The 27466-nt window shown below is 37.0% G+C and overlaps 1 protein-coding gene across 9 annotated transcripts in view; it reads right to left on the reverse strand.

Moving 5' to 3' along the window:
* Positions 1-27466, reverse strand: part of ALKBH8 (alkB homolog 8, tRNA methyltransferase) — a 112667-nt gene that overhangs the window by 35288 nt on the left and 49913 nt on the right. For 5 of the 9 annotated variants that reach the window (XR_012518026.1, XR_012518028.1, XR_012518027.1 and 2 more), the window contains exon 11: positions 18076-18225. Coding sequence is in view for 4 of the 9 variants with exons in the window: in XM_074400516.1 (XP_074256617.1) it covers positions 18076-18225 (150 nt within the window). In the remaining 5 variants the exon portion in view is untranslated. Of the gene's footprint in view, positions 1-9071; positions 11930-13428; positions 17624-18075; positions 18226-27466 lie in introns of those variants that run through there. The other 4 variants (XM_003923750.4, XM_074400514.1, XR_012518025.1 and 1 more) reach the window with 3 other exon arrangements.

A 27466-nucleotide genomic window follows, 5' to 3' on the forward strand; every position in this document is an offset into this window, starting at 1 on the left:
AGCACTCCATTCCCCTAGTCATGGTGATTGTGCAGTATAGTACTGAAATTTACATACTTATAATTAATAAGTTAATAATCTATATAAGTTATATAATTAAGTTACATAGATAATAAGTTACAATAAATAACAAGTTACAATAAATAACTTAAATAGTTACATGGATAGTCTTACAACTGGTACTATGGGATTATCTCTGATCTATTATACAATCCAGTTAATCAGTGACAATCTATGAAACGGGATTTTAAACATTATTGGCTTACTCTTTTTTCCGATTGGCCTGAAAGTATAGGTGTCCATTACTCTCTATTTTACAGGGATACTTATCAGTATGGCTTCTTTTGTTTTGCTGTCTCAGAGGAAAAACGGTGAGAAGTTTTCTATAGGAAAATACTCAGTATCCTGGTTAAGACCTGTCTTATCTTTCCTATCCCTGCCACAAGGCTAATCATAAATAAAATTTTAAGTGATATACCACATACTCTTTTCATTTTCACTTACAGTCTTCTTTCTAGAGTTAGGATCCAAAGGGCTGGGTCATGAACTGATTCAGATAATCATGCACACACACCGGCCACACGTTTGAAGCTTTGTATGCTGCAAAAATCCAAGAGTGCCTTTACATCCTAGGCCATCAGTGCCTCTGGTGCCTACACTTTGGGGCTGCCTTTGAATCTCATGAGCATCAACAAAGGAGGGTCACTGCTGGAGTCATAGTTTGTGATTTTTAACTATGTGTGAAAGGCTGACAAAAATATGCACCCTCTTGCAAGGAAGACGGACACATGCACCTGCACACAAAATTTGTACACAACTGTAAGTCATTTACAAACCCTCTGAAATGCATTCATGGACCAGAGGTTAAGAACACCTTCCTTAACCTGACAAAGCACTCTTACTTAGTTCTTCATGCTGATCCTTTAAAATGATTTTAAAGGCTTTTATTTCCATAAGTGCCCTATTTTTCTTGCTGGAATCTACAAAAGCCAGAGTGGACATTTTAAAACATTGTATTAGATGCTACGTCATTATTTCATATTAATCAATGACAAACTCCAATTGTTTTTTACAAGATTGAAGACAAAGAGACTTTGCACTCTGACAGAACATCTTTTTTTCTTTCACAATTGCTTTAGGTTTTTCGGGACCTGTAAACAGAGCCACATCAGAAGGTAAGGCAGCAATAAAGCTCTTAACTCTCTCTTTTCAACCTCACTTATTCCCCCTTACTTCTGCAAAGGGTATTGAAGGTTATTCTCATCTATGCCTAGGCTCTTCTATGGGAAGCATTTTCTTTTTAGCAGTTTACTGAAAATAAAGTGCCATCCATTACTTGCCTTTCTATTGCATACAATGATTTGGAATTGCTGGATGTGTTTGTTTGTCTTGGTCTAAAATCATTGCACTGCATTCTGTTTGTTTTCACATACTGGCTGCACATCTAGCTGCTCAGCAGTGCATGGAATATCTGAACTCAAAGTAACTGCTGGGTTTGTTTGCAGATGTATTACCAGGAAGACTTGCTCAGGGCAGCACCATGCCTGAAAGTAAAGAGAAGAAAAGGCAAACCAAAACTGCATTTGACTAAAGTATGGCAGCCCCACAGGACAGACTAAGAACTGTAAAAAAGTTCCATGCTCATGAGTGTGGAGACATCGCTGACAACTTCTATGCCCCAACACCTGACATCCAGCTCATCAGAAATCCTGATGCTTCTACTTTTCAAGTTCACATCCGGAAGCCTACCACTTCTCACGACCTCACTACTGTCACACTGTTGCAAGCCAATCATGATCTGTCATCTGGTTTGTGGATGATGGCAAATGCCTCCTAACTGGCCCCTTTGTTACTGCCTGGTCCTCTCACTGTCTCATCTTCACACGGCAGCCAGAGTATCCCTTTAAAATAGAACTCAGAGTATGTGACTCACGCACTCAAAACTCCAAACAGCTTGCCATCTCAGAGTGAAAACCAAAAGCTTCTGAGCAGGTCGTGCCTGGTCTACCTCACTTCCTGAATGACTCCCTGACCTTGTCGCCAACCACTCTTGCTCACTCTGCTCCAGCCACACTGGCCTTCTACGGTTCTCCATGGCAGGGCTTTCCCTGTGGGCCTTTGCACTGGGTCTTTCCTCTGACTGGAATGTTTTTTTCCCAGATAAGTACACTGTTAACTCTGCATTCAAGTCTCCACTCAATTGTGACCTTACAGAAACCATCCTGGGCACTCTTAAAAATTGAAACCCATCTGCCCTCCCACTTCTTTTCCTGATTGAGAAAAAAAGCCTTACTTTACAATACAGTACATTGTTTACTTATTATTAGGGGTATTGCCTATTGTCAATTCCACCACATTCCTTTATAGCACTTCCTTGAATTCAAATGTAAGTTCCATGGGGGTAAGATCTTGTTGTGTATCCATTATTTAAAATAATGTGCCTGGCATATTGCAGGCGATCAGTAAATATATAAACAAATTGTATAAATTTATTAGTGAATGTCAATGTGAAACTGACTACACACACAATTCTTAGAGCATATAAAACATGATTCAAGTCATATAGCTCCATTATTATTTCTTTTAATATTCTATTAAAAACTTTTTTTTCCATTTTCCCTCCTCCCCTTTTATGTCTTAGACTTTTGTCTTATGCAATGCTGATTTTACCATACCATAAATAAGGTATAAAGTGACGTGGAAAGCTATTATGTGTTTTTTAATTTTTAAGTTCCAGGGTACCTGTGCAGGATGTGCAGGTTTGTTACATAGGTAAACGTGTGCCACGGTGGTTTGCTACACCTATTAACCCATCACCTAGGCATTAAGCCCAATATGCATTCGTTATTTTTCCTAATGCTCAGGGGAAAGCAAATATTTCTATCAAATAATGCCTACCCTCAGTTCCCAGATATGTTCATTCAAATGTTGATAAGCAATAGAGTGAGGAAGGAAGAATTATGAGATACATTACATTGTGGTCTCTCAAGACCCTCTGCTAAAACTTGAGTTTCTTTCCCTCATTAACTAAAGAATGATAATTCTGCAAAACTATAGCATTAGCTGGGCATGGTGGCTCACACCTGTAATCCCCAGCCTTTTCGGAGGCCAAGGCGGGAGGATCATGAGGTCAGGAGTCCAAGACCAGCCTGACCAATGTAGTGAAACCCCGTCTCTACTAAAAATGCAAAACATTAGCTGGGTGTGGTGGCATGCGCCTATAGTCCCAGCTACTCAGGAGGCTGAGGCAGGAGAATCGCTTCAGCCTGGGAGGTACAGGGTGCAGTGAGCCGACATCATGCCACTGCACTACAGCCTGGGCGACAGAGTGAGACTCTGCCTAAAAACAAAACAAAACAAAACTATAGAGTCATAACTGACAAAAACTAATCGGAGGTCATATCTTCCTTTATGACAATTCTTTTACAGCAAAATCAAAATATTTCTACTAAAAGAAGACTGTAGAAGGCCAGCACAATTTTACATTGGAGATTCCTCTTCAGCTCTGACTAAACAAAAATGATACAGGTGGAGCTAGGTAACGAGAAGCGGATGGAAATGGGTAGAGAGAAGTAATATGTTCTCTTCCCCACTTCTGTGAGTGGAAAATGTTGGGTCAGTTGCTCTAATACCCTGGAAAGAACAATGGACTTACTGCTCAGTGAATTCTTGACTGACAGCCAGGGTTGCTATTTCAAAGCAGAAAAGCAATAAAGGGAATGATGCAAGGAAAGGGCTCCTCTTTTCTTTTTAAAACGTCGGAGAATAGAGAAATACTCAAATTAGCGAAACAACACATTTTAAGAATTTTTATGCTTATGCTCAGTCAACATGACTGACTTGTTTTATCTGTAATCTCAAATTCTCAAACACAATATTCAAACTCATATTTAGATCGCATTTCTTTTTTGTTTTTTGTTTTTTTTAGAAACAGGGTCCCACTCTGTCACCCAGGCTGGAGTGCAGTGCAGTGGTATAAACATAGGTCACTGCAGCCTTGAACTCCAGGGCTCAAGTGACCCTCGGGCCTCAGCCTCCCAAGTAGCTGAGAGTACGGGTGTGCACCACCACACCCAGCTAACTTTTAATTTTTTTGTAGACATGGAGTATCACTATGTTGCCCAGGCTGGTCTTGAACTCCTGGCCTCAAGTAATCCTCCCTGCTCAGCCTCCCAAAATGTTGGGATTACAGGTGCAAGCCACTTCGCCTGGTCCTTATTTCTTTAATACATAGTGTTATATTTTCCTCAATAGATGTATTATGGAAAACTTGTGTACTTAAAAGAGTTGTCATATAAAGTAATCCTACTGCAAATATTTTTCCAAAAAAATTTGTTAGTTGGAAAACCTTTTCAAGTAAATAATACTTTTGAAAAGTAGATACACACGAATGTAAATTATGCTTTCTTGATTGAATTAATCAGTTATAAAAACTATAAAATTCCTTCTCTGGTCAGCTCAGTGTGGCTCGAAGTTTACTGATTTTACGAGTCTTCTTCAAGAGTATACTTTTAGTTTCAACGGTTTTCTCTATTGTTTTTGTTTTCTGTTTCATTGATTCCTGTTCTGAGATTTGTTTCCTTTCTTCTGCTTATTATGCATTTCATTTGCTTTTCTTTTTCTAGTTTATTTAAAAAGAAGTTGAGGCCCTTAGATTTAAGAACTTTCTTCTTTTCTAATACAGGGAATTTACTGTTAAAAATTTCTCCCATGTATAATTTTAGCGTGTTGCGAGTTCCCAAGACTATCTCTAGGTTCAATGATTCACTAGGAGGACCCACAGGACTTAGCACATATTCACACTCATGGCTACTGTTTATTACAGCAAAAGGACAGCAAAGTGAAAAGGGACAGAAGGCAAAGTCTGAGGCTAGGTGCCATGGCTCACACCTGTAATCCCAGCACTTTGGGAGGCCGAGATGGATAGATCAACTGAGGTCAGGAGTTCAAGACTAGCTTGGCCAACATGGTGAAACCCCATCACTACTGAACATATAAAAATTAGCCGGCGTGGTGGCAGGTGCCTGTAATCCCAGCTACTCATGAGGTTGAGGCAGGAGAATCACTTGAACCCAGAAGTCGGAGGTTGCAGTGAGCGGAGATCGCGCCACTGCACACTCCAGCCTTGGTGACAAGAGCGAGACTGCTCAAACGACAACAACAACAACAACAACAACAACAAAAGGCAAAGTCTGGAGGAAATGAGGTACAAACTTCCAAGAGTCCTCTGCCAGCGGAGTCACACATGACACACATAATACCTCCAGCAGGAAGTTAAAAGTGTAAAATGTTGACCATCAGGGAAACTAGTTAACAGACTCAGCACCCACAGTTTTTATTGGAAACTGGCCACATCAGCACCCTGGCACCCAAATTCCAGATTTCCAGAAGGAAAGGAGGTGTTCACCATACACCATATTGTTTGCACAACCAGTTTAGGTATAGTCAACCACCCTGATCAGTTAGGTGGGTGGGAACTCTCCCAAAATCCAAGTTCTCAGACGCCAGCCAGAGGCCAGGCCTTTCTGAGGACATCAGCCTCAGGCCTACTCCAGTTTCTCTTTTTTGCCCAAAGGGCATCCTGAAAATGTTGGTATGTTGTGCTTTCATTTTCATTGTGTTCAAAATACTTTCTAACTTCTCTTTTGAGTTATTCCTTAATCCATGGGTTATACAGATTCGAAATATTTGAGGCTTTTCCAGAGATCTTTTTGTATTAATTTTTAACTTAATTCCCCTTTTTTTCCTCTCTTTTTTCTTAAATCTCAGATCACAGAAAATTTTCTAATTCTACTGTGGTCAGAGAGCAAATTTTGTATGACTTGAATCTTTTAAATGCACTGAGTCTTGTTTGTTCTGTGAAAGGGCTGTATATGCAAAGTGGCCCCCAAATGTGGAAGAAGCCAAGAACCAAAGAAGGAGGCAAGCAAATTTTGTTTTTCAAGACAGGATGTTTATATTGGAGGAATTTACAAACAGAGGCATGGTCTTGGGCCAGCCACAAGGGTATATGTTCTCCAGCAAGACAATAAAAGCAACCCTCCAGAACAGGCAAGAATTCTCATAGCCTATAATTTGTATGATATGTGTTCTTTTACACTAGGGACAGTAAAAGTACAGTACTGTGGCTATTCGGAAGTCAACGTGGTGGATTCGCACCCAAGATGAAGTCACTTTTGTCTCCATATGTGTTGTGACCCAGAATACGGTTTTCCTCAGTATATGTTCCTTATGTAATGGAGAATAATGTGTACGCAGCTGATGTTGGCTGAACAACCTGTAAGTGCCAACAAAGCTGGCTGATTATGTTGTTCAAGTCTGCCATATCCTTACTTCCTATGTATTTCTTTATTAAATTTTCTAGAAAGAAAGTAGATGTTAATCATCTCTACTATGGATTTGTCATTTGTGAATTTGTCTATTTTTCTTGCAGTTACATCAGTTTTTGCTTCATATATTTTGAAACTCTGTTATTAAGTGCATGAAAGAACAAAGCTAGAAGCCTTATACTATCGAGTGCCAAGACTTAATTTTAAGCTATAGTAACCAAAGCAGTGTGGTACTAGTATAAAAATATTAATAGACACATATATTAAAAAAAAAAATAGAGTCCAGGAAGATGCTCACATATATATGGTTAACTGATTTTCCATAAAGGTGTCAAAGCAATTCATTCAGGAAAAAAAAATAATATTTTCTAAATGATGCTGAAACAACTAGATAGCCAAATATAGGAAAAAAATGAGCTAATTCCCACCACACATCACAAACAAAAATTAATTTGAAATAGATGGTAGACCTGAATGTAAGGGCTAAAACTATAAAACTCAGAGATTAGAATACAAAAGAAAATGTTAGCAATTTGGGTTAGGTGAAGATTTTTAAAATAAGACACTAAAAGCTTGATCTATAAAATTTAAAACACGGATAAACCGGACTTCATCAAAATTTGAAATGTTGGCTCTTCAAAAGGTATTGCTAGGAAAATAAAAAGGCAAGCCACAAACTGGGAGAGAATACTTACAAAATGTACCTGTAATAAAGTATTTGTATCCAGAATACTCACAACTTACATAACTCATTAAAAAGGAGACAACTCAATTTTTACAAAATGATAAAAGATTTGACCAGACATTTCACCAAACAAAACATACAAATGGCAAAATAAGCACATATAAAAATGCCCCAAATCACTGGTCATTATGGAAATGCAAATTTAAGGCAAAAAAGAACATTACACACCGACTAGAATGACTGAAATTAAAGACTGATGACATCAAGTGCTGACAAGGATGTAGGGTAATTAAACTCTTAAACATTGCTGATGAGAATGCAAACCGGTAGAGCCACTTGGAATATAGTTTGGTCGTGTCTTATAAAGTTAAACATAAACTTACCATATGATCCAGGGGAGTCAACTCTGAGGTTTACCCAAGAGAAATGAAAACCTATGTCCATACAAAAGTGTGTTCTCAAATGTTCATAGTAGATTAAAAAAAACTATTAGTTCTAAACTGAAAGCAATCCAGAATAGTAAATGGATAAGTTGTGATGTATCTATATAATAGAATACTATTCAGCAATAAAAAGGAATAAATTATATGCAAGAACACGTATGAATCTCAAAAGCACTGCCCAATGTGAAAAAGCCTGACACAACTGTGTACTAAGTATATTCTTCCATTCTAGAAGAGGCAAAGTATAGCAATAGAAGGACAGACCAGGATTTGCCATAGAAGGAGGGGACTGATTGAAAGGGACAGGAGGAAACTCTTGGGGGTGATGGAAATGTTCTCCATCTTGGCTGTGGTGATGATTACATAACTATATTTGTCAAAACTCATCAAATCGTACAGTTAAAATTGGTTAATGTTATGGGCAAATTATACCTCATAAAAGCTGATATGAAAGTATTTTTAAAGATTTCAACTGTGCTAATTTAGAACTTTGTCACACTTGTTTCAAGTTTTGAAGCTTCTAATATAGATACAAAAAGTATAAAAATCATATCACTGGTTTATCACAAAGCAAACACCCATTTTAAATACAACCCGGGGCGGGGAAAGAAAACACTGTGAACATGCAAGAAAGCCACTCTTTCCCTCTAACCAAAAATATTACTCAGCCTTGCAAAAATATGCTTTGATATTCCTGGTTTTTGAACTTTTACCTAAGGGAAATTGTGTAGTAGAGTTAACCTTATGCAAAGGGAGGTTGGGCTTTTGCCCTGGGTTCCTGTAGCCCTTGGAATATGCTGCCTAATAAGCATATCTGTTTACCTGGGGACTTTGGGCTAAGCCATATCAGCTTGACCTCCAGAGGGACTGAAGACTAAAAGTCAGCCACATGTGTGGTCAACCATGTCTGTGTGATTGAGTCTCAGTAAAAACTCTGAACACCAAAACTTGGCTGAGCTTCCCTGGTTGGCAACATTGCATTTGTACTATCATACAACATTGCTGGGAAAAGGCAGTTCTGTCCACAATGCCACTGGAAGAGGACAACTGAAAGCTCCATGCATGGAACTCTCCTGGACTCTGCCCCTACACCTTTCCCTTAGCTGATTTTAATTTGTATCCTTTCACTGTAATAAACTATAACCCTGAGTATAACAGTTTCTCTGAGTTCTGTGAGCCTTCTAGCAAATTATCAAACCTGAAGATGGTCTTCAGAACCCCAAACTTGTAGTTGGCATCAGAAGTGTAGGTGTTCTTTTGGGGACCCTGAACTTTGTAGTTGGTGTTAGAAGTAAGGGTGGTCTTGAGGACTCCTAAAGTCTGCAGAAATCTTAGGAAATTATTTTGTATATGGCTTCTTTTACTCAGCATTGTTTCTGAAATTCATTTATATTACAGCTTATAAGTATATTCACTTTAATTGCTTATGTAGTAACATACTGTATGAACTGACTGTAAGAGACTCACTCCCCTGTTGATGAACATTTGGCCTTTTTCCAGATTTATACTCTTGCTATTGACAACCCTACAGAGAAAAATAGAGAAATCCATCATCATAGTGGCAAATTTTAAAACATCTGTCTCAACTTTTAAGAATAAGCAAACCAAAAAACGTCAGTAAGAACATAGATTTTTATTACACAATTAACAAATTAGATTTGGCATCACTCAATACCTAAAACCCTTTAAGCATTCTTTGGGAATAATAATGATGAACATTTCCCAAATGCATACTATGTTCTTATGCTGTTCTATGATCTACACAAGGATCATTTCAGTGAATTTTCATAACAACTCTTCCAATTTTACAACTAAGAAAACTGAAGCATAGAAAAATTAAGAAATTTGTCCAGAATCCCACAGCTAATAAATGGCAGATGTAGAATTCAACTTTCAGGAAATCTGATTCTAGAGCCAAGTCCTGAATTCCTATGCTGTTTTTCAGCATATTCCATTTTCCCTCTCTGCTTGAATCAATTTTGATATTTTTCATCTTCAAAGAAAAATCATCTTTCATTGTAATCTTAAAATTTATATTAGCGTAACTTGACTTTGAACTTTAATGTAAAGTACCAGAATTTATATCAGAAATAAAACTATTTTTAGCCCTATATTCCTTTTCCTATATCATGAGCCTTATAAATTCATCCAGGGAGAACAGTACATCTGGACGTTGTACTGAAATTCTATGACAAAAATAATCATCTTCTCATATAAAACCTGTAATTGATTACTACAGGTTTCTGAGAACTTGATGCTTCAAGATTCAGTATCACTAGCATTAATAACAATATATATTAATTATATAGGCAGCTATAATCCACGGAAAGCAATTTTTCTTTAAACAGTCTTAAGCATTACTACTACAAACATAATGAATACTGGGAGTGAAGTGTTTGAGAAATTTTTTCTTTTAAAAAAAGCCTTTCCATTCTATGTGATAATTTGACCTACAGTTAACTTTCTGCCTTTGTTCCTCCTGGAAACCTGACCCAAGTGGTAAGTTAAATGGGTTACTATTATGCTATATTGTATAGATTTTTAAAATAACCCCTGATTGAACCTGAATTGGGACAAACTATGAATAAACTAGAAATAACCAATAACGATACCACAGCTTTGGCTCTAAGGGCACAGTTAGGCCTGAGTAATCACATTCTAACTTTTGTCATTTAAACAAAGGAGTTAAAGGAGCATATTTGGGTTGTTTTTAGCACCCTGATCAATGAATTCGGAATACCAATTAATTCTTGATAATAATAAATTAGTCAGGATTAGTAGTTACTTCACCCATTTAAAGTAATCTTTTGCTCCAAGGTGAATCCTCTTCTCATATCTGACACATAGTATCTATTTATTTACTTTCCTGCTGGCCGTCTCCTCTTTTAGAATGTAAGCACCATGAGGGCAAGAGCTTTGCTCTATCTAATTCACTGCTCCATTTCCAGGACTTAAAATAGTAACTGGTATGTATTCAGGTTCAAAAATTAGTTTTTGAATGAAGCTCCTACTAAATTCCGTGTATTATCTGATTGACTAAATGTTATTGGACACCCGCTATATGTCCAGGCCTGGGCTAGTCAGGTATGGCAACAGAATGGTTATTGTCTATGATTTTACTGAGCTAATAATGATAGGTCAAACTTCAAGCTGGGCACAGTAGCTCACGCCTGTAATCACAGCACTTTGGGAGGCCGAGGCGGGCAGATCACGAGGTCAAAAGATGGAGACCATCCTGGCCAACATGGTGAAACCCCATCTCTACTAAAAAATACAAAAATTAGCTGGGCGTGGTGGTGTGCGCCTGTAGTCCCAGCTACTCGGGACGCTGAGGCAGGAGAATTGCTTGAACCCAGGAGGCAGAGGTTGCAGTGAGATGAGATTGCGCCACTGCACTCCAACCTGGCACCTGGCGGCAGAGCGAGACTCATCTCAAAAAAACAAAAAACAAACAAACAAAAAACCAGACAAACAAAAAAACTTCAATTTTCCATTGACCAGGAATATTTTCTGTATTAACATATGATATAATTACTTCCCTAAAATCTTATGTAATTTAGAACACTTAGTAGCACTTTACTAAAAAATGTTATCTTCAAAATGCTGGACTCTTACCCAAGAATTACAAACACTGCACAAACTATTTCAATCACTTTTAGAAGGCATCTCTAGTAGGGAAGTAGGAGGAGCCTATATCACATCTGTGATGTCAGCCAACAACAGCCATTTGAATGTCTCCTAATGAATCCCTATTTCCAAATTTTTCTCAGCGTTTCTTTGGTACTTTCCCACAAATTTTCTCTTTATGGGATAGTCTCTCTCTCTCTCTTTTTTATTTTAAATGAGCATTTCTTCTTTATATATCATGTGTTCAGGTAAGCAATCAGGCCTTTTGAAGAATCACACACCAGTTTCCCTGATCGTAGTAGCTTTGCAGAACTCTGACATCACTCACAGTCCGGCAGGCAGCTTCCAATTCCCCCTCACGGAACACATGGTAGTAACGATGAAACACGGGACTTGGGTCATGGGATCCTATGGGACCAAATGGCTCAACAGGTTTGCCTTTATCAGGGTTTCCCTTAAGATGCCATGGAACCAGTACATCTTGAGAATAAAAAGAAGTTCTGTTAACATGAATAGGCAGCTTGGAATTAGACACTTGCCTTGAATTACATCTTCCCTCCTGAGAGTTATTAATGGAGGGAACAGAAGATGCTGAGTCTCGACTGCCCAAATCAGACATTTGCTCCACAAGCAGCCTCTGTACTGAGGTATCACTGTTCATCTCCTCCTGCTTTTCTTGGCTAGCTCTGTTTCCTCTGAGATACTTGGACTTCTGCTTATTATATTCTTGTTCCATTGCCCAGACATAAATGAGTGCCTTCCCACCCGGTCTCAGGAGTCGAACAAGTTCTTGGAGAGCTGCCACTCTACGTTCCTAATGAAATAAACCCAAACACGTTATCAACCTGGAAGAGATAGGAAATCAGAAAATATAACTGACCATAGGACTGTTTTCAATTAGGATAAACAGTAAGAAAATCTAACAAAATACCTTATGTAAAACAAAAAAGAAAAAAAAGAGGAAAGGGCATTCTGTTCTGTGATTAAGAAAAAGAAATTGGAGAAGAGCAAATTTTTATTTCTGTTAATCTTCCCTGTCACTTTTTCCTTAACAGTCTGGCTGGAATACATGAAACAACTAATGACTTCTTATGGGGCTATAAGTGGTAATATGAAGCACTTTTACATTACTCATCTATATAATGCTTTTACAAAGGAATTCTGTAAACTATACTATGGAGCCTTCTACTGATAGCCTCGATGAAGTTGTTGGTTTAATTCTTCCACTGAAAACAACCAGAAAGGCTGGGTGAAACACATAAAACAGCTGCTTAAAGTACCAGAGAGAGACCCTGCAAGCAGGTCTTGAAGGGCTATAATCCCTGAGAGAAGGAAAGTAAACCAAGGTGAGCTCTAGATTGACTCTTTTTCCTGAGATTATCTGCTAAGCTATAATGCGGGCTAATAGAATATGAGCAGAATGCAGAAGTCTTAGTGGCCTGAAAAGATAGGGCTCAGAGTATAAGGAGGTCAAAGCAGCTGGAGGACAGAGTTATGGATAAAGTAGATGCAGGAAAATTATTCCAAAAATCTCTGTGCAAACACTCTTTGAAGCATTTGCCAGTTTCTAAGGGGCATGTACATAGAGTAAAATTCCAAGAAACTCAGCACAGTAGCAGCTGGGAAGCTAAAATGCTAAACAGAAATTTTAGCAGCCAATGTTAGAGAGACAGACATTGGAATTTCATATCTGCTAAGGTGTCATAGCCTTGGAGTACATTCCAGGCTTTCACTTGAGACCTGGAGGGGCTACATCACAGAAGTAGGAACAAAAGTAAAACAGATATAAATCATCCCCAATAAAGCATAAAATCAGTCCTCTGCAGAATGCAAGTGATCTGCTTGCACTTAGAAAAATCTAACCTTCTTCAGAGAAAAAGTACCCAAATCTTTAACATAAAATGCCCAGCATACAGTGAAAAATTATGAAGTATGCTAAAAATAATGATGACCAAAGGACTGAAAAACAGAGGGAAAAAAACAGACCATAGAAATAAATCCCCAAACAAAGGCTTTTTAATAACTATAGTGAATATGTTCAAAAAACCAGAGGAAAAGGTCAAGGATTTCAATAATGATAAATATTAAGTCAGAAATTCTAGAAAACAGGATGAATTTAAATTTTTAGTGAATTAAATACATTTACAAAGATAAGTATTAAACTATAGTTCAGGTCAGTATAAACTACCCAGATTGAATCACAGAGATGAAAAAGAGGGGAAAATACAGAAAACTGTCAATAAAGAATTCAATACCTACTAAAAGCATCATTTGTAAGACGAAGGCAACATAAAGAGATCTCAGATACACACAAGCTGAGAGAATGTGTCACCAGTATACTTACACTAAAGAAAATAGGACAGAGAACTCTTCAAGCAAAAGAAGCCTACTTCCTCTGAAACTCTGAAGATGCAGGAAAAAAGGAAGAATACCAGAAAGGGTAAATAATGTGAAGAAATATAAATGAAGGTTAAGAGCTCAAAACAATAAAATAAAAATAATACAATAAAAGGCAGAAGGGGTTAAATGTTATTAATGAAATCTTACATTGTCAGGAAGGGGTTAACATGCCAATTTAAGGTAGACTATAATGTCAGAGTTACATGTTGTAATGTCTAGGGTTACCAGTTAAAAAACAATATAAGAATACCTAATCAGCAAGCTAACAAAAGAAGAAAAGTTTAACAACAAACTACATTATGGAGATAAAGCTGGCAATCATAGAGAACTAAGATATATGCAATATTTGACAAATTAGTATTTCCAGTTCCATAGCTCTCTTAGCCTCAGATAACGTCTTCTTTAATTATCAAAGTAACATACACTGTATTGTACACCCAAGTAACCCATTCAAAATGGCTAAAAAGCCCAGAAAATAATCTCAGGTTATATGTCAAAATAGGAGGACGTATCTTCAGCATAACTGGTATATAGAGAAGTGAATTAATAGGGGGAAACTGTGAGGAATTCTCCAAATTTTGTTTAAGGAGCTAGGAAATATTGGGAAATTACATTAAAAAATAAGATGAGACCATTTTACAAAAACGGTTAAAAAAAAGATTATTAAGCAGGGCGCGGTGGCTCAAGCCTGTAATCCCAGCACTTTGGGAGGCCGAGGCGGGTGGATCACGAGGTCGAGAGATCGAGACCATCCTGGTCAACATGGTGAAACCCCGTCTCTACTAAAAATACAAAAAATTAGCTGGGCGTGGTGGCAAGTGCCTGTAATCCCAGCTACTCAGGAGGCTGAGACAGGAGAATTGCTTGAACCCAGGAGGCGGAGGTTGCGGTGAGCCGAGATCGCGCCATTGCACTCCAGCCTGGGTAATAAGAGCGAAACTCCATCCCCAAAAAAAAAAAGATTATTAAAATAATAATAACTAACATTTCCTGAGCTCTTATTATGTGTAAGATACTCTAATAAGTATTTTATATATTGTCTCATTTATCCGGACAGGTCTGTGAGATAGGCTATTGTCATCACTGTTTTACAGCTGAGGGACCTAAGTATTCAGAAATCACTAAAAATGTTCAAGGTCACAAAAGTAAAAGGAATGTGAAATAGTAGAAGCAGTGGTGTCAGGGAAGAAGAGACTTCAGAAATCACTAAAAATGTTCAAGGTCACAAAAGTAAAAGGAATGTCAAATAGTAGAAGCAGTGGTGTCAGGGAAGAAGAGACTAGCACCAGAATGTAAACTGGATTAAAATAAATACATCAGTTGAAAAGAACACGGTAGTAGTGAAGGGATATAGCACAAGACTCTTTTACTTTAATTCCCTTACCTCATTGTCTCCAGATACTTGGCTGAGATTTTCCATATAAAATCTTATCTTCTACCCTAAATCATGTTTCACAGTGTCATAAAAATGATCTCTATCAGGCATATATCTCATCAAGATATTCCCACGTGTTAGACCTTTCAATGACTCAGTCCAAATCGTAACTATGGCATTCAACCAACACCACATAAATCAAACAAATAATAAATAAATAAATAAATAAATAAATAAATAAATAAATAAATGCTGCATCCTCCACTAAACTAGCTCTATGAAGCAGGGACTGAGTCTTCTCCATCTTGTGCCCAGCTATTTGCTTAATAATCAGTACTGTGTAACTGATTTTCAGTGACTTTTTTTTTTTTTTGAGATGGAGTCTCTGTCACCCAGACTGGAGGGCAGTGGCGTGATCTCAGCTCACTGCAACTTCTGCCTCCTGGGTTCAAGTGATTCTTATGCCTCAGTCTCCCCAGTAGCTGGGATTACAGGCATGCGCCACCACGCCCAGATAACTTTTGTAATTTTAGTAGAGATGGGACTTTGCTTTTTTTTTTTTTTTGGCGAGGCTGGCCTCAAAATCCTGACCTCAAGTGATCCACTTGCTCTGGCCTTCCAAAATGCTGGGATTACAGGTGTGAGCCACGATACCCAGCCTCAAGGACTTATTTTTATTGTGGTAAAATATATGTAACAAAATGTGCTAAGCATTTTTAAGTGTACAACTCAGTGACATTAAGTATGCTCATACTGTTGTGCAACCAACACTATTATCCACCTCCAGAATTTTCTTCCATCATCCCAAACTGAAACTCTGTACTAATTAAATCATAACAACTCCCATGCCCTTCTCCCACAGCCTCTGGTAACAACTGTTCCACTTTCTGTTTCTATGAATTTAACTATTGCAGCTAGTTCACATAAGTAGAATGATGTAATATTTGTCCTTTTGTGTCTGGCTTATTTCACTTAGCATAGTGTCCTCAGGTTTCATCCATGTTGTAGTATGTGTCAGAATTTCCTTCCTAAGGCTGAATAATATTCCCATATAGATGCATACCATATTTTCTTTTCTATTCATCCATCAATAAACATTTGAGTTATTTCCACCTTTTGGCTGTTATGAATAATGCGGCTATGAACATGGGTATATTAAATACCTGTTCAAGTCCCTGCTTTGAATTCTTTTGGGCATATAGCTAGAAGTGGAATTGTTGAATCATGTGGTGATTCTATGCTCAATTTTTTGAGGAACCACTGTACTGTTTTCCACAGTGGCTGATCCAGTTTACATTCCCATCAGCAATGCACAAGAGTTCCAATTTCTCCACATTCTCACTGACACTTGTTATTTTCCATATTTCTGATAATAACCATCCTAATGTGTGGGAAGTGGTATCTCACTATGGTTTTGATTTGCATTTCCCTAATGATTAGTGACACTGAGTATCTTTTCATGTGCTCAAGGCCATTTGTATATCTTCTTTGGAAAACTGTCTATTTAAGTCCTTTGTTTTTAATTGTTTTGTTATTGTTGTATTTTTGTTGTTCTTTATATATTGTAGATATTAACACCTTATCAGATACACAATTTGCAAATATTTTCTCCCATTTTGTGGGCTGCCTTTTCACTCTGTAGATAGTGCTGTTTGATGTACAAGTTTTTAATTTTGATGAAGTCTGATTTATCTATTTTTTGCTTTGTTGCCTGTGCTTTTAGTATCATATCCAAGAAATCATTGCCAAATACAATGTTATGAAGGCTTTCTCCTGTTTTCTTCTTAGAATCTTATAGTTTTAGCTTTTCTGTATAAGTCTTTAACTCATTTTGAGTATTTTTATGTATATGGTATAATGTAAACATCCAACTTCATTCTTTTGCATGTGGTCAATGAATTATTTTTTAAATAAATGACAATAGATACACAGAGAAAGTTGGACATAACAGATTTCTAAGATGATTACACAGAACGTCATACAGGGTAGAGTATCCAACACATATTTGCAAAGAATGCAAAGAATGGATATAGATATATTTGTGTACATTATTGCCTTTTATAACTTGAAAATAAGTTACAGTAATAAGTTATAGCCACTGAGTTGTAGCTGAAGCAACCAGTGTCTGCCAAACATTTCTTCCAAATCATGGGGATTTTAAAATGTACTGGTATAGCTGCTCCTTTCAAGCCTTTCTCCATTTGCAATAATGCCTTTAAGCGTACTGAAGCCTAGTGACTTGTGCCGTAAAGAGCCTAATATTGTTTGCTGCAGCCCAGCAGAATCTCTTGGTTATTATTAAAGTAAAGAGCTAGGAATTGAAGAGACTAATGACTCAGACAGTTTTCTGATTTGTTTTGAACTCGGTTAAGGTCATAAGGTCTACTGAAACTGCTGGTGACCCATAAGGTGAGCTATAAAGCTATTGCTTACATCAAGGGATCAACTGCTGACACCCAAGAAAAATAAGTGGCCTTTTGTTCTTACAAGAAAATATTAAATTCATTTATTTTAAAACTAAGAACATATTAAAAGAGTCAACATACTACTACTAGCTAAATAAGAAAGAGTTTTGAAAAAAAGAATAGGAAAGAAAGAAAAAGAGAAATTTACAGGAAGAAGCAACAAGTCAGGGATAAAACTATGGGTTGAGAAAGAAAGCTGAGAAAGAAACAGAGAAGGGACTCACAGTCTGAGGGGACTCATACTCAAGAGGCCTAGAGCTGATGATTTCAAAGTCTTTTCCAGCTAAAATTCGGTGACTCTGTGGGTTTGAAGGAAGGCATTTAGAAGTGAATGAGACTTGAGGTAGAAAAGCGACAAAAGCGGTCGGGTGTAGTGGCTCATGCCTGTAATCCAAGCACTTTGGAGGCCAAGGCGGGCAGATCACCTGAGGCCAGGAGTTCAAGACCAGCCTGATAAACATGGTGAAACCCTGTCTTTAAAAAAAATAAAAAAGAAAAATTTAAAAAAAGAAAAGGGACAAAAGCATGCAGCAATAAAAGCATAAAGTCCCATCAGGCCTCTAAGTAGTAGATACTTAAACAGGCACCCATCTTCATTCTGCATGCTTTCTTACAAAGAGGGCAAACTGTGATAAGAAAAGAGAAAAGAAGGAACTGAAAAGCTAAAACAGGGTCCCAAATCAGCAAAATTCATGAACTTTTCCTGCTGCTTTAGCTACAGGTTCTTAAGAGAAAGAAAGCCCATACTTACTGCTGTTGCAAAATGATGAATAACAGCAATGGAGATGCAGGCATCACAAGATCCACTGCGGACTGGTACTGCCAACGCATCACAGACAAAAGCCTGAAATTGCCTCTCTCTACAAATGTCTACAAGGTTTTGGCTATGATCACAACCAACCTGTAACAGAGAAGGAATTTCATCACATTTTGTTTAAATATCACATGAAATTAAGAACTATGAGCTTATTCCATACCTTAAAGTATATATAATGAATATAAAGATCTCATATTCATTGTGAAATGGTCTGAGACCATGATATTATCAGTTCTTACAGCCAGTACAAAATCAGAATATATAATTGTAAGGGAAGCATTTATTACCTTTACAGATATCAAACAGAACTCCAATCAGTGAAACAAAATGACAAGAATAAAAATGACAGTGGTAGAAATGGGAGGTCTAAATTTACAGCAAATTCATGACCATTCAGAATCTGGATGTTTCTGTAATATCACACATTTAAAACTGGAAAGTATCCCATAAACATAGTCTTTTGGGGGAGCTACAAATAAGATGTTCTAAGATATCTCTCATTACTATATATACAATATTGTAATGACCCAGATAGCAGAAGGATGGGCAATTTTTTCTGGTTTTTTATACTTTTCAACATGGATTACTTTTATAATCAGAAAATAAAATCCCAAAACAAAAAAAATAATTTTTTTCTTTTTCCACTAAATGCCAAAACTTATCAAGAATAAAGTGCTGAACTCAAAATTTATAAAATGTTATTTAATTAAACTTTTTCATATACCCAAACAATCCTATAGGATTGATGGCATGGAGGGCAGCTAACAACATGCTTTTCTCTCCCCAAACAGGTGAGACCTAGCATATCTTACGCATGCACCTGGTTCTGTGAGAAGCGTTTAGGAGCTGGGTTTTCCCATCTTCTTTTTCTCTACTTTGTTGTTGTTGTACACAGTTTTGTTGCTTAGTTCTAAGAATATCAAATATGTATGTAATATATAGACAAACATACACACACACATTTTGCAATATGCCCATGTAAATTGAAAAATAAATGGGAGGCACTTAAGAAATTTTTTTTTTTTTTTTTTTTTTTTTTGGAGACAGGGTCTCACAGCCCACCACAGCATCCACCTCCCAGGCCCAGGCAATCCCCTTGCCTCAGTGTGCCAAGCAGCTGGAGCCATACACACACACGCCATGCCCAGCTTTTTTTTTTTTTTTTTAATTTTTTGTAGAGATGGGGTTTTGCCATGTTGCCTAGACTAGCCTCAAACTCCTGGGTTCAAGTCATCCATCTGTCTCAGCCTCCCAAAGTGCTGGGATTACAGGCATGAACCACCATACCAGGCCACAAAAAATGTTAAATCACTGATTAATCATTATCCCTGGATAATTTTTTCTTACCACAATCTCTATAATAGAGAAAATAATTATATAAGCAGATTTAGTCAAATAGAAGTGGCCACCTAAAGTGTATATTTACATATTTAATTTTTTGATATAATGAGCACTGATTCTAGGGTTCCCTTGGCCCTTCTGATAATAAAGAATATGAATGCTCATATCAAACATGTTGGGATAACTGGCTAGCCATGGGTAGAAGATTAACACTGTACACCTTCCTTACACCATATATAAAAATCAACACAAGATGGATTAAATGTAAAACCTAAAACTACAAAAACTCTGGAAGATAACCTAGGAAATACCATTCTGGACATAGGCTCTGGCAAAGATTTCATGACAAAGACACCAAAAACAACGCCACAAAAACAAAAATTGACAAATGAAACCTAATTACACTAAAGAGCTTCTGTACAGCAAAATAAACTATCAACAGGGTGAACAGACAACCTAGAGAATTGGAGAAAATATGTGCAAACGATGCAGCTGACAAAGGTCTCATATGCAGAATCTACAAGGAACTTAAACAAATTAACATGCAAAAACCAAACGGTCCCATTAAGAAGTGGGCAAAAGACAAGAACAGATAGTTTTCAAAAGACATGAACAGATACTTTTCAAAAGACATCCACATGGCCAACAAGTATATGAAAAAGGTCACCACATCACTACTCATTAGAGAAATGTAAATCAAAACCTCAATGAGACACCATTTCAGACCAGTCAGAATGGCTACTTTTAAAAAGTCAAAAAATAACATGCCGGTAAGGTTGCAGAAAAAAGAGAATTCTTATATACTTCTAGTGGGAATGGGTTCACCCACTATGAAAAGCAGTTTGACAATTGCTCAACAAACTTAAAAGAGAATTACCATTCAACCCAGCAATTCCATTTTTGGGTATATATCCAAGGGAATATAAATAGTTCTACCATAAAGACATATGCATATGTATGTTCACTGCAGCACTATTCACAATAGTAATCAACCTAGGTGCCCATCAACAATAGACTGGGTAAGCAAATGTGTTACACACCATGGAATACTATACAACCACAAAAGAGAATGAGATCATGTCGTTTGCTGCAACATGGATGGAGCTGTAGGCCACTGCCCTAAGCAAACTGATGCAGGTACAGAAAACCAAATACTTCATGTTCTCACTCATAAGAGCTAAATACTGAGTACACATGGACACAATGAAGGGAAAAACACACACTTGAGTCTAATAGTAGAAGGAGGGAGGGGGATAAGGGTCAAAAAACTACCTATCAGGTACTATGCTTACTAACTTGGGTGATGAAATAATCTGTACACTGAATCCCTGTGACATGCAATTTACCTGTTTAACAAACCAGCACATGTACCCCTGAACCTAAACTAAAAGTTTAAAAAATCTTTTTTAATTTGGCTTTTTCTTAGACCAGCGAGCACATACAGATTTCAGATAGGCTTTTAAAATTTACATACAGTGAAGAATGTAATATTGTCTCTGATAGTAACTAGTGACATTCAATTTACCAAAAAATAGTATTTTTATGAAAAGTTCCTTAAAGTGCTATGTTATCAATTCCCTAGAAGAAAAAGATCTTAAAATGCAACATTACATTATAAAGTTTATATTTTAAATGCACAATAAAAGAACGGAAATAAAAAAAAATTCTTACTGAGTTAAATCACATTGCCATGCTAGTCATACTTAATGAGTTTGCTTAATTTGTAATCGATATTAAACAGCTTTTATATTTTATCCTGAAGCTGCTTTAATTTTAAAGTAAAATAAAAAACACCAAGCTAAAGTACAGCAATTTATCTTTAAAATATTTTAAGATAAAAAGTACTAAGGGATTATTAGTCATAATAATGACATGATTCCCAATTAATTGCACCCTTTACCCATGTAAGATGTATGCCTGGATTATTATTTATTATTTATTTTTTCATCCATATTCTATGCCATCAGCCAACAATCACAGATCAAGACGACAATACCACTCAAATAATCTGAACATTATATTTTGGTGCTTGTCTCCTTTTTTGTTACATTTAAATTCTGTTCATAGAATTGGAAGTTTCAGTATGCCCAATTCTGACAGATAGCTGCTATACCTTGCTAAAAGTCAACAGAAAGAAATCCAACCTGCCTATTAAAAAAAATCCTCAGGGATAGAACTCAATAGTTATTTAGATGAGGAAAGTTATATTAACTGAAAAACACAGATAAGACAGAACATGGAGAACAACTGCCAAATAAAACAAGAGAAGATTTCCCTCTCCTTTCCAGGCTCTTATGGCTATTTGTACATAACACTCATTTTCACCAACAAGAAACAGCAAGGCCAATTTTAGCAATAAAGCACCAGGTCTGATGTAGATTCCCCACTGACCAACCATCTGACTCGTGCCCAGCTCACTACTTTCACCTTTCACTTTTTTTGCCTGTCTTCCTTATACTACAGTCATGTCATTATTTTTTCTCCTCTTCACCATTTCCATTTTTTTTTTTCTTTGAGACGGAGTTTCGCCCTTGTTACCCAGGCTGGAGTGCAATGGCGCGATCTCGGCTCACCGCAACCTCCGCCTCCTGGGCTCAGGCAATTCTCCTGCCTCAACCTCCTGAGTAGCTGGGATTACAGGCACGTGCCACCATGCCCAGCTAATTTTTTGCACTTTTAGTAGAGACGGGGTTTCACCATGTTGACCATGATGGTCTCGATCTCTCGACCTCGTGATCCACCCGCCTTGGCCTCCCAAAGTGCTGGGATTACAGGCTTGAGCCACCGCGCCCGGCTCCATTTTTAAATTTTTTAAACCAAGAAAAGTGTTTGAAAAATCTCCGTAATAATGTTGCATCATGTCAACAGGACAGACAGAAAATAGCTTATTGATAAAAACCACGTATATTCAAGGACTCATGTAAAGCTACATATTTCTGTGTATTGGGTGAAGATCAGTGACATTAAAACATATACTGGGCTTAAAATGTTGTGTGTGTGTGTGTGTGTGTGTGTGTGTGTGTGTGTGTGTGTGTGTATTTTTGGAGATAGGGTCTTACTCTGTCACCCAGGCTGGAGTGCAGTGGCATGAACGGGTCTTACTCTGTCACCCAGGCTGGAGTGCAGTGGCATGAACACAGCTCACTGCAGCCTCTGCCTCCTGGAGTCAAGTGATCCTCCCACCTCAGCCTCCTGAGTAGCTGGGAATACAGGTGCACACCATCATGCCTGGCTAATTTCCTAATTTCTTTGGAGGGTCAAGAGCTTGCCATGTTGCCCAGGCTGGTCTTGAACTCCTGGTCTCAGGCAGTCTTCCCACCTCAGCCTCTCAAAGTGCTAGAAGTACAGGTATGAGCCACAGTGCCCAGCCTATACTTGCATATAATTTTTAAAATCCTAAACAAAATATGTAATTGTAGAAGTACAAGTAAGAATAAAAAACATTCAAACTGATAAGCAAAGGTGCAAACTAAAACAAAGTTCCATTTTTCTTCCATTAAACTATCAAAAATATTTAAAAACTGAAATATACCATGGCAGTATGACAGAACTTCCTCTCATATAAAATACAAATTGGCTCAATCATTTAAAAGAGCAATTAGGCAAACCATTTTTTAAGGAAGAAAATAATGTTTATAACTTTTGACCCAATAATTACCTTTCTAAAAATGTATCCTAAGAAAAAAAAATCACAATAGGGAAAATGTTAACCAGGCTAATAATAACTGCTTTTTCCTGAGTACGCATATAGATTAAAAGCAGATTCTTTGTAGCAATGCGCTTAATCCTCATAACATGCTTTTAGTTATTTCCACCATATTACAGATGAGAAAATTTCGTCTTAAAGAAAATAAGTAATTTGCTCAAAGCTGAACAGTCATTAAATGATGAAACAAAAATTTAAAACCTGGTGTTTCTCATTCCAAAATCCATATTCTTCCATCTTGTCCCACTGACCCTCAATCTACATGTTCATTACAGTGTTATTTAGAATACTTCCAAACAGAACACAGCCAAATTTCCAATAACTTCTACCTAACAGCATATTAATAAAGTCTAAGTCTTTTCAATAAGTGGTATTAGGAGGAACTGCATATTCATATGCAGAGGAATGAAATTAAACCCTTATCTCATACCACCTACAAAAATCAGCTCAAAAATGGATTAAAGGCTTAAATATAAGACCAGAAATTATGAAACTACCAGAAGAAAACATATAAGAAAACCTCCACGATCTTGGCATGGGCAATAATTTTTTGGATATGACCCCAAAAGCAAAGGTAACTAAAGCAAAAATAGACAAATGGGATTAGATCAAACTAAAAAGCTTCAACTTGAGGAAACAATCATCATAGGGAAGAGACAACCTACAGAATGGGAGAAAATATTTGCAAACTATACAACTGAGAAGGAATTAATACCCAAAATATATAAACAGGCTGGGCACAGTGGCTCACAACTGTAATCCCAACCCTTTGAGAGACAAAGGCGGGTGAATCACTAGAGTCCAGGCGTATCAGACCAGCCTGGGTAACACGGCAAAACCTCAAAAAATTAGCTGGGTGTGGTGGTACATGCCTGTAGTCCCAGCTACTAGAGGCTGAGGTGGGAGGATCAACTGAGCCCACAAGGTCAAGGCTGCTGTGAGCCAGTCATGCCCCTGCACTCCAGCCTGGAAAACAGAGCAAGACTTTGTCTCAAAAACAAAGCAAAACAAAAATATATAAAGAACTCAACTCTATTAAAATAAAACAAATAATCTTATTGAAAAATGGGCAAAGATCCTGAATGTAGATTATTTTTAAAAAGACATACAAATGGCCAAGTACATGAAACAATGCTCAACAACATCACTGATCATCAGGAAAATGCAAATTAAAACAATGAGGTATTACCTCACACTTGTTAGATCTGGCCATTATCAAATAGAGACAATAGATAACAAATGGTATTGAGGATGTGGGGAAAAGGAAACCCTTGCACACTGTTGTGGGAATGTAAATTAGGACAGCCACTAGGGAAAACAGTATGGAAGTTTCACAAAAAAATTAAAAATAGAACTACCATATGATTCAGCAATCCTGCCCTAGCTATAGATCCAAAGAAAATGAAATCAGTAGGTCAAAAAGCCATCTGCACTCCCATGTTTACTGCAATATTATATACCATAGCCAAAATATGGAATCAATCTAAATATCCATCAATGGATGAATACAGTAAACATGGTTTATATACACAATGGAATACTATTTGGCTATAACGAAGAATAAAATCCTGCCATTTATAACGACATGGATAAACCTGGAGGACATCAGGTTAAGTGAAATAAGCCAGACACAAAATGCAAGCATTGCATGATCTCACTCATACTTGGAATTCAAAAAAGCTGACCTCATAGAACTAGGAGTAGAACAGTAGCTACTAGGGACTGAGACAGCTGAAAGGTGGGAAGCTGTGGAGATGCTGGTCAAAAGACAACAAAATTTCAGTTAGACAGGAGGAATAAATTGCAGAGATCTACTGTACAACATGGTGACTATAGTTAACAACAATGTATGGTATTTTTAAATGCTAAGAGAATGGATGATGAATGTTCTCAGCAAAAAAATGGTAACTTTGTGAGGTAATGAATATGTTAATTTGCTAGATTTTGTTAATCCATAATGTATATATACTTCAAAACATCATATCATATACAATAAATACATATAATTTCATCCGTCCTTTAAAAACGTTTTTAGTAACTTTAATTTAAAAATAAAATAGTGAAAAAATACTGTATTATAAAATTCAGAAACATTGTAAGATTATATATCAGAATGGAAATAAGTGAGATAAATGAGTTATCGAATTATATGCACATTCATTATATATAAAACATTATTAGGAAAAACACGAGAAGGATATTCATCACAATAGGGTGACAGGATTATGCAAATACCTCTCTTTTCATCAGTTTTCTGAATGATGGTTATGTATGTATGCATGTATTTATTTTTAGACTCAGAGACTCACTGTCACCCAGGGTAAGAGCAGTGGTACGATTACGGTTCACTGCAGCCTTGAACTCCTGTTGCAGTCTCCTGGGTAGCTGGGACCACAGGCATGCATCACCGTGCCTGGCTACTTTTTTTGTTTTTATTGAGACGCGATCTTGATATGTTGCCCATGCTAGTCTTGAACTCCTGGCCTCAAGCGATCCTCCCTCATCACTGAGATTATAAGCCGCTGCACCCTACTGGTTACATTATTTTTATTTTTAAAATATACATTTTAAAAACTATTAAAAATATGCAATTGTAGGAAAAGTAGACTGGTAATATATAGTTTAATAAAGTGCAGAGAAATAAACAGAAGCAGTAAAGTACAGTGAAAAGAGCATACTACAAGTTGAATATCCCTTATTTCAAATGCTTGGGATCAGAAGTGTTTTAGATTTCAGAAATTTTTGGATTTTGGAATATCTGCAGAATACATACTGGTTGAGAGTCCCTAATGCGAAATCTAAAATCTGAAATCCTCCAGTGAACATTTCCTTTGAGCATCATATTGGTACTCAAAAAGTTTCAGATGTTGTAGCATTTGAGATTTCAAATTTTCTTATAAGGGATGCTCAACCTGTAAAATCTGAATGTGAGTCCTGGTTTCAGCAATAACAAGCTGAATAACCTAGGAGAGCTACTTAACTATCTCAAAGCCTGTTTCCTCATCTAAAAAGTAAAGAGAAAAATACCTGTTTATCAGGGTGAATATGAGAGTCAAATTAAATGATCTATACTAACTATTTAATTATCCATTGAAGTGCTATGAAAATGGTAGTTATTATAACATATGGAATAAGGAATACCCAGGATTCCACATAAAAAGGGAACTCTAGATCCTAAAGGTAATTTTATCCTGCAGTAAGACCCACCCATTTTGAGGTTGCCACATTCCTTCAAGGCTGCCAAACAGCACTGTTTACATTCTGGTTTTCATGTAAAGAACTGAAGGTAAATTCACAGGTTTGCTCCTCACCATTCAACAAACCACTAATGTAAGCTTCTACTACTGTCAAGTACCGTATGCCTGGAGATGAGGCAATGCAGTAAGCGCCAGCGAACAATAGCAGGAAGGAATTACGTGCGGACTGCTGCTGATAAACAGAATATGGTTAATAGAGAGTGAGTGTACTTATGGTTTTCCAATCCTTCCAAATACATTCCCTTTTGAATCAGCTGCAGATTTTGTTTCCTGTTTATCAAGAAATCATTCTTCTCAACTGTAACAGAACAATGTTATCACTATGACTAAACCAGCATAGTTGATTTCGACCTACTTTCACTGTCACGAATGATACCTGATTAGATAAAACCATGGATTATCCACAAGAAAGTGCAAAAGCATAGCCTACTGAGAAACATTTTTGGACTATCTTTAGATTAAAACCCTAGAAAATGTCACCTTGTTCTGAACTGTGGTTAGCTGTGATTTTAAGTGACACATCAAAGATCTATTTCCTCTTCAACATGAACAAACTTAACTCACTAGGCCTTGCTCTTTATAAATTAAAATTTAATTATAAACATGGTAACAATAAATGAATATCAATGTCTTATTTTGATGAAAGCTATTATTTTATATGCCTGTTAATATACAAACTCTACACTTTCTAAGCTGTAATACAACCAGCCCTCTGTATCTATGAGTTCCACATCAATGGATCCAAGCAACCACAGGTCAAAATATTTTTAAAAAAAAGAAAAACATCTTTACTGAATACAGACTGTTTTCTTGTCATTAGTCCCTAAGCAATACAGTCTAACAACTACTTACATAGCATATACATTGTATTTCGTATCATAAGTAACCTGTAGTTAATTCCAAATATAAAGGAGGATGTGCACGGCTTATATGCAAATACTACATAATTTTGTATCAGAGACTTGATCTTCTGCAGATTTTGGTATCCACGGGGTCCTGGAACTAATTCCCCACAGATACC

This window comes from Saimiri boliviensis, chromosome 6 (assembly GCF_048565385.1).
Source record: "Saimiri boliviensis isolate mSaiBol1 chromosome 6, mSaiBol1.pri, whole genome shotgun sequence".
Taxonomy (NCBI): domain Eukaryota; kingdom Metazoa; phylum Chordata; class Mammalia; order Primates; family Cebidae; genus Saimiri; species Saimiri boliviensis.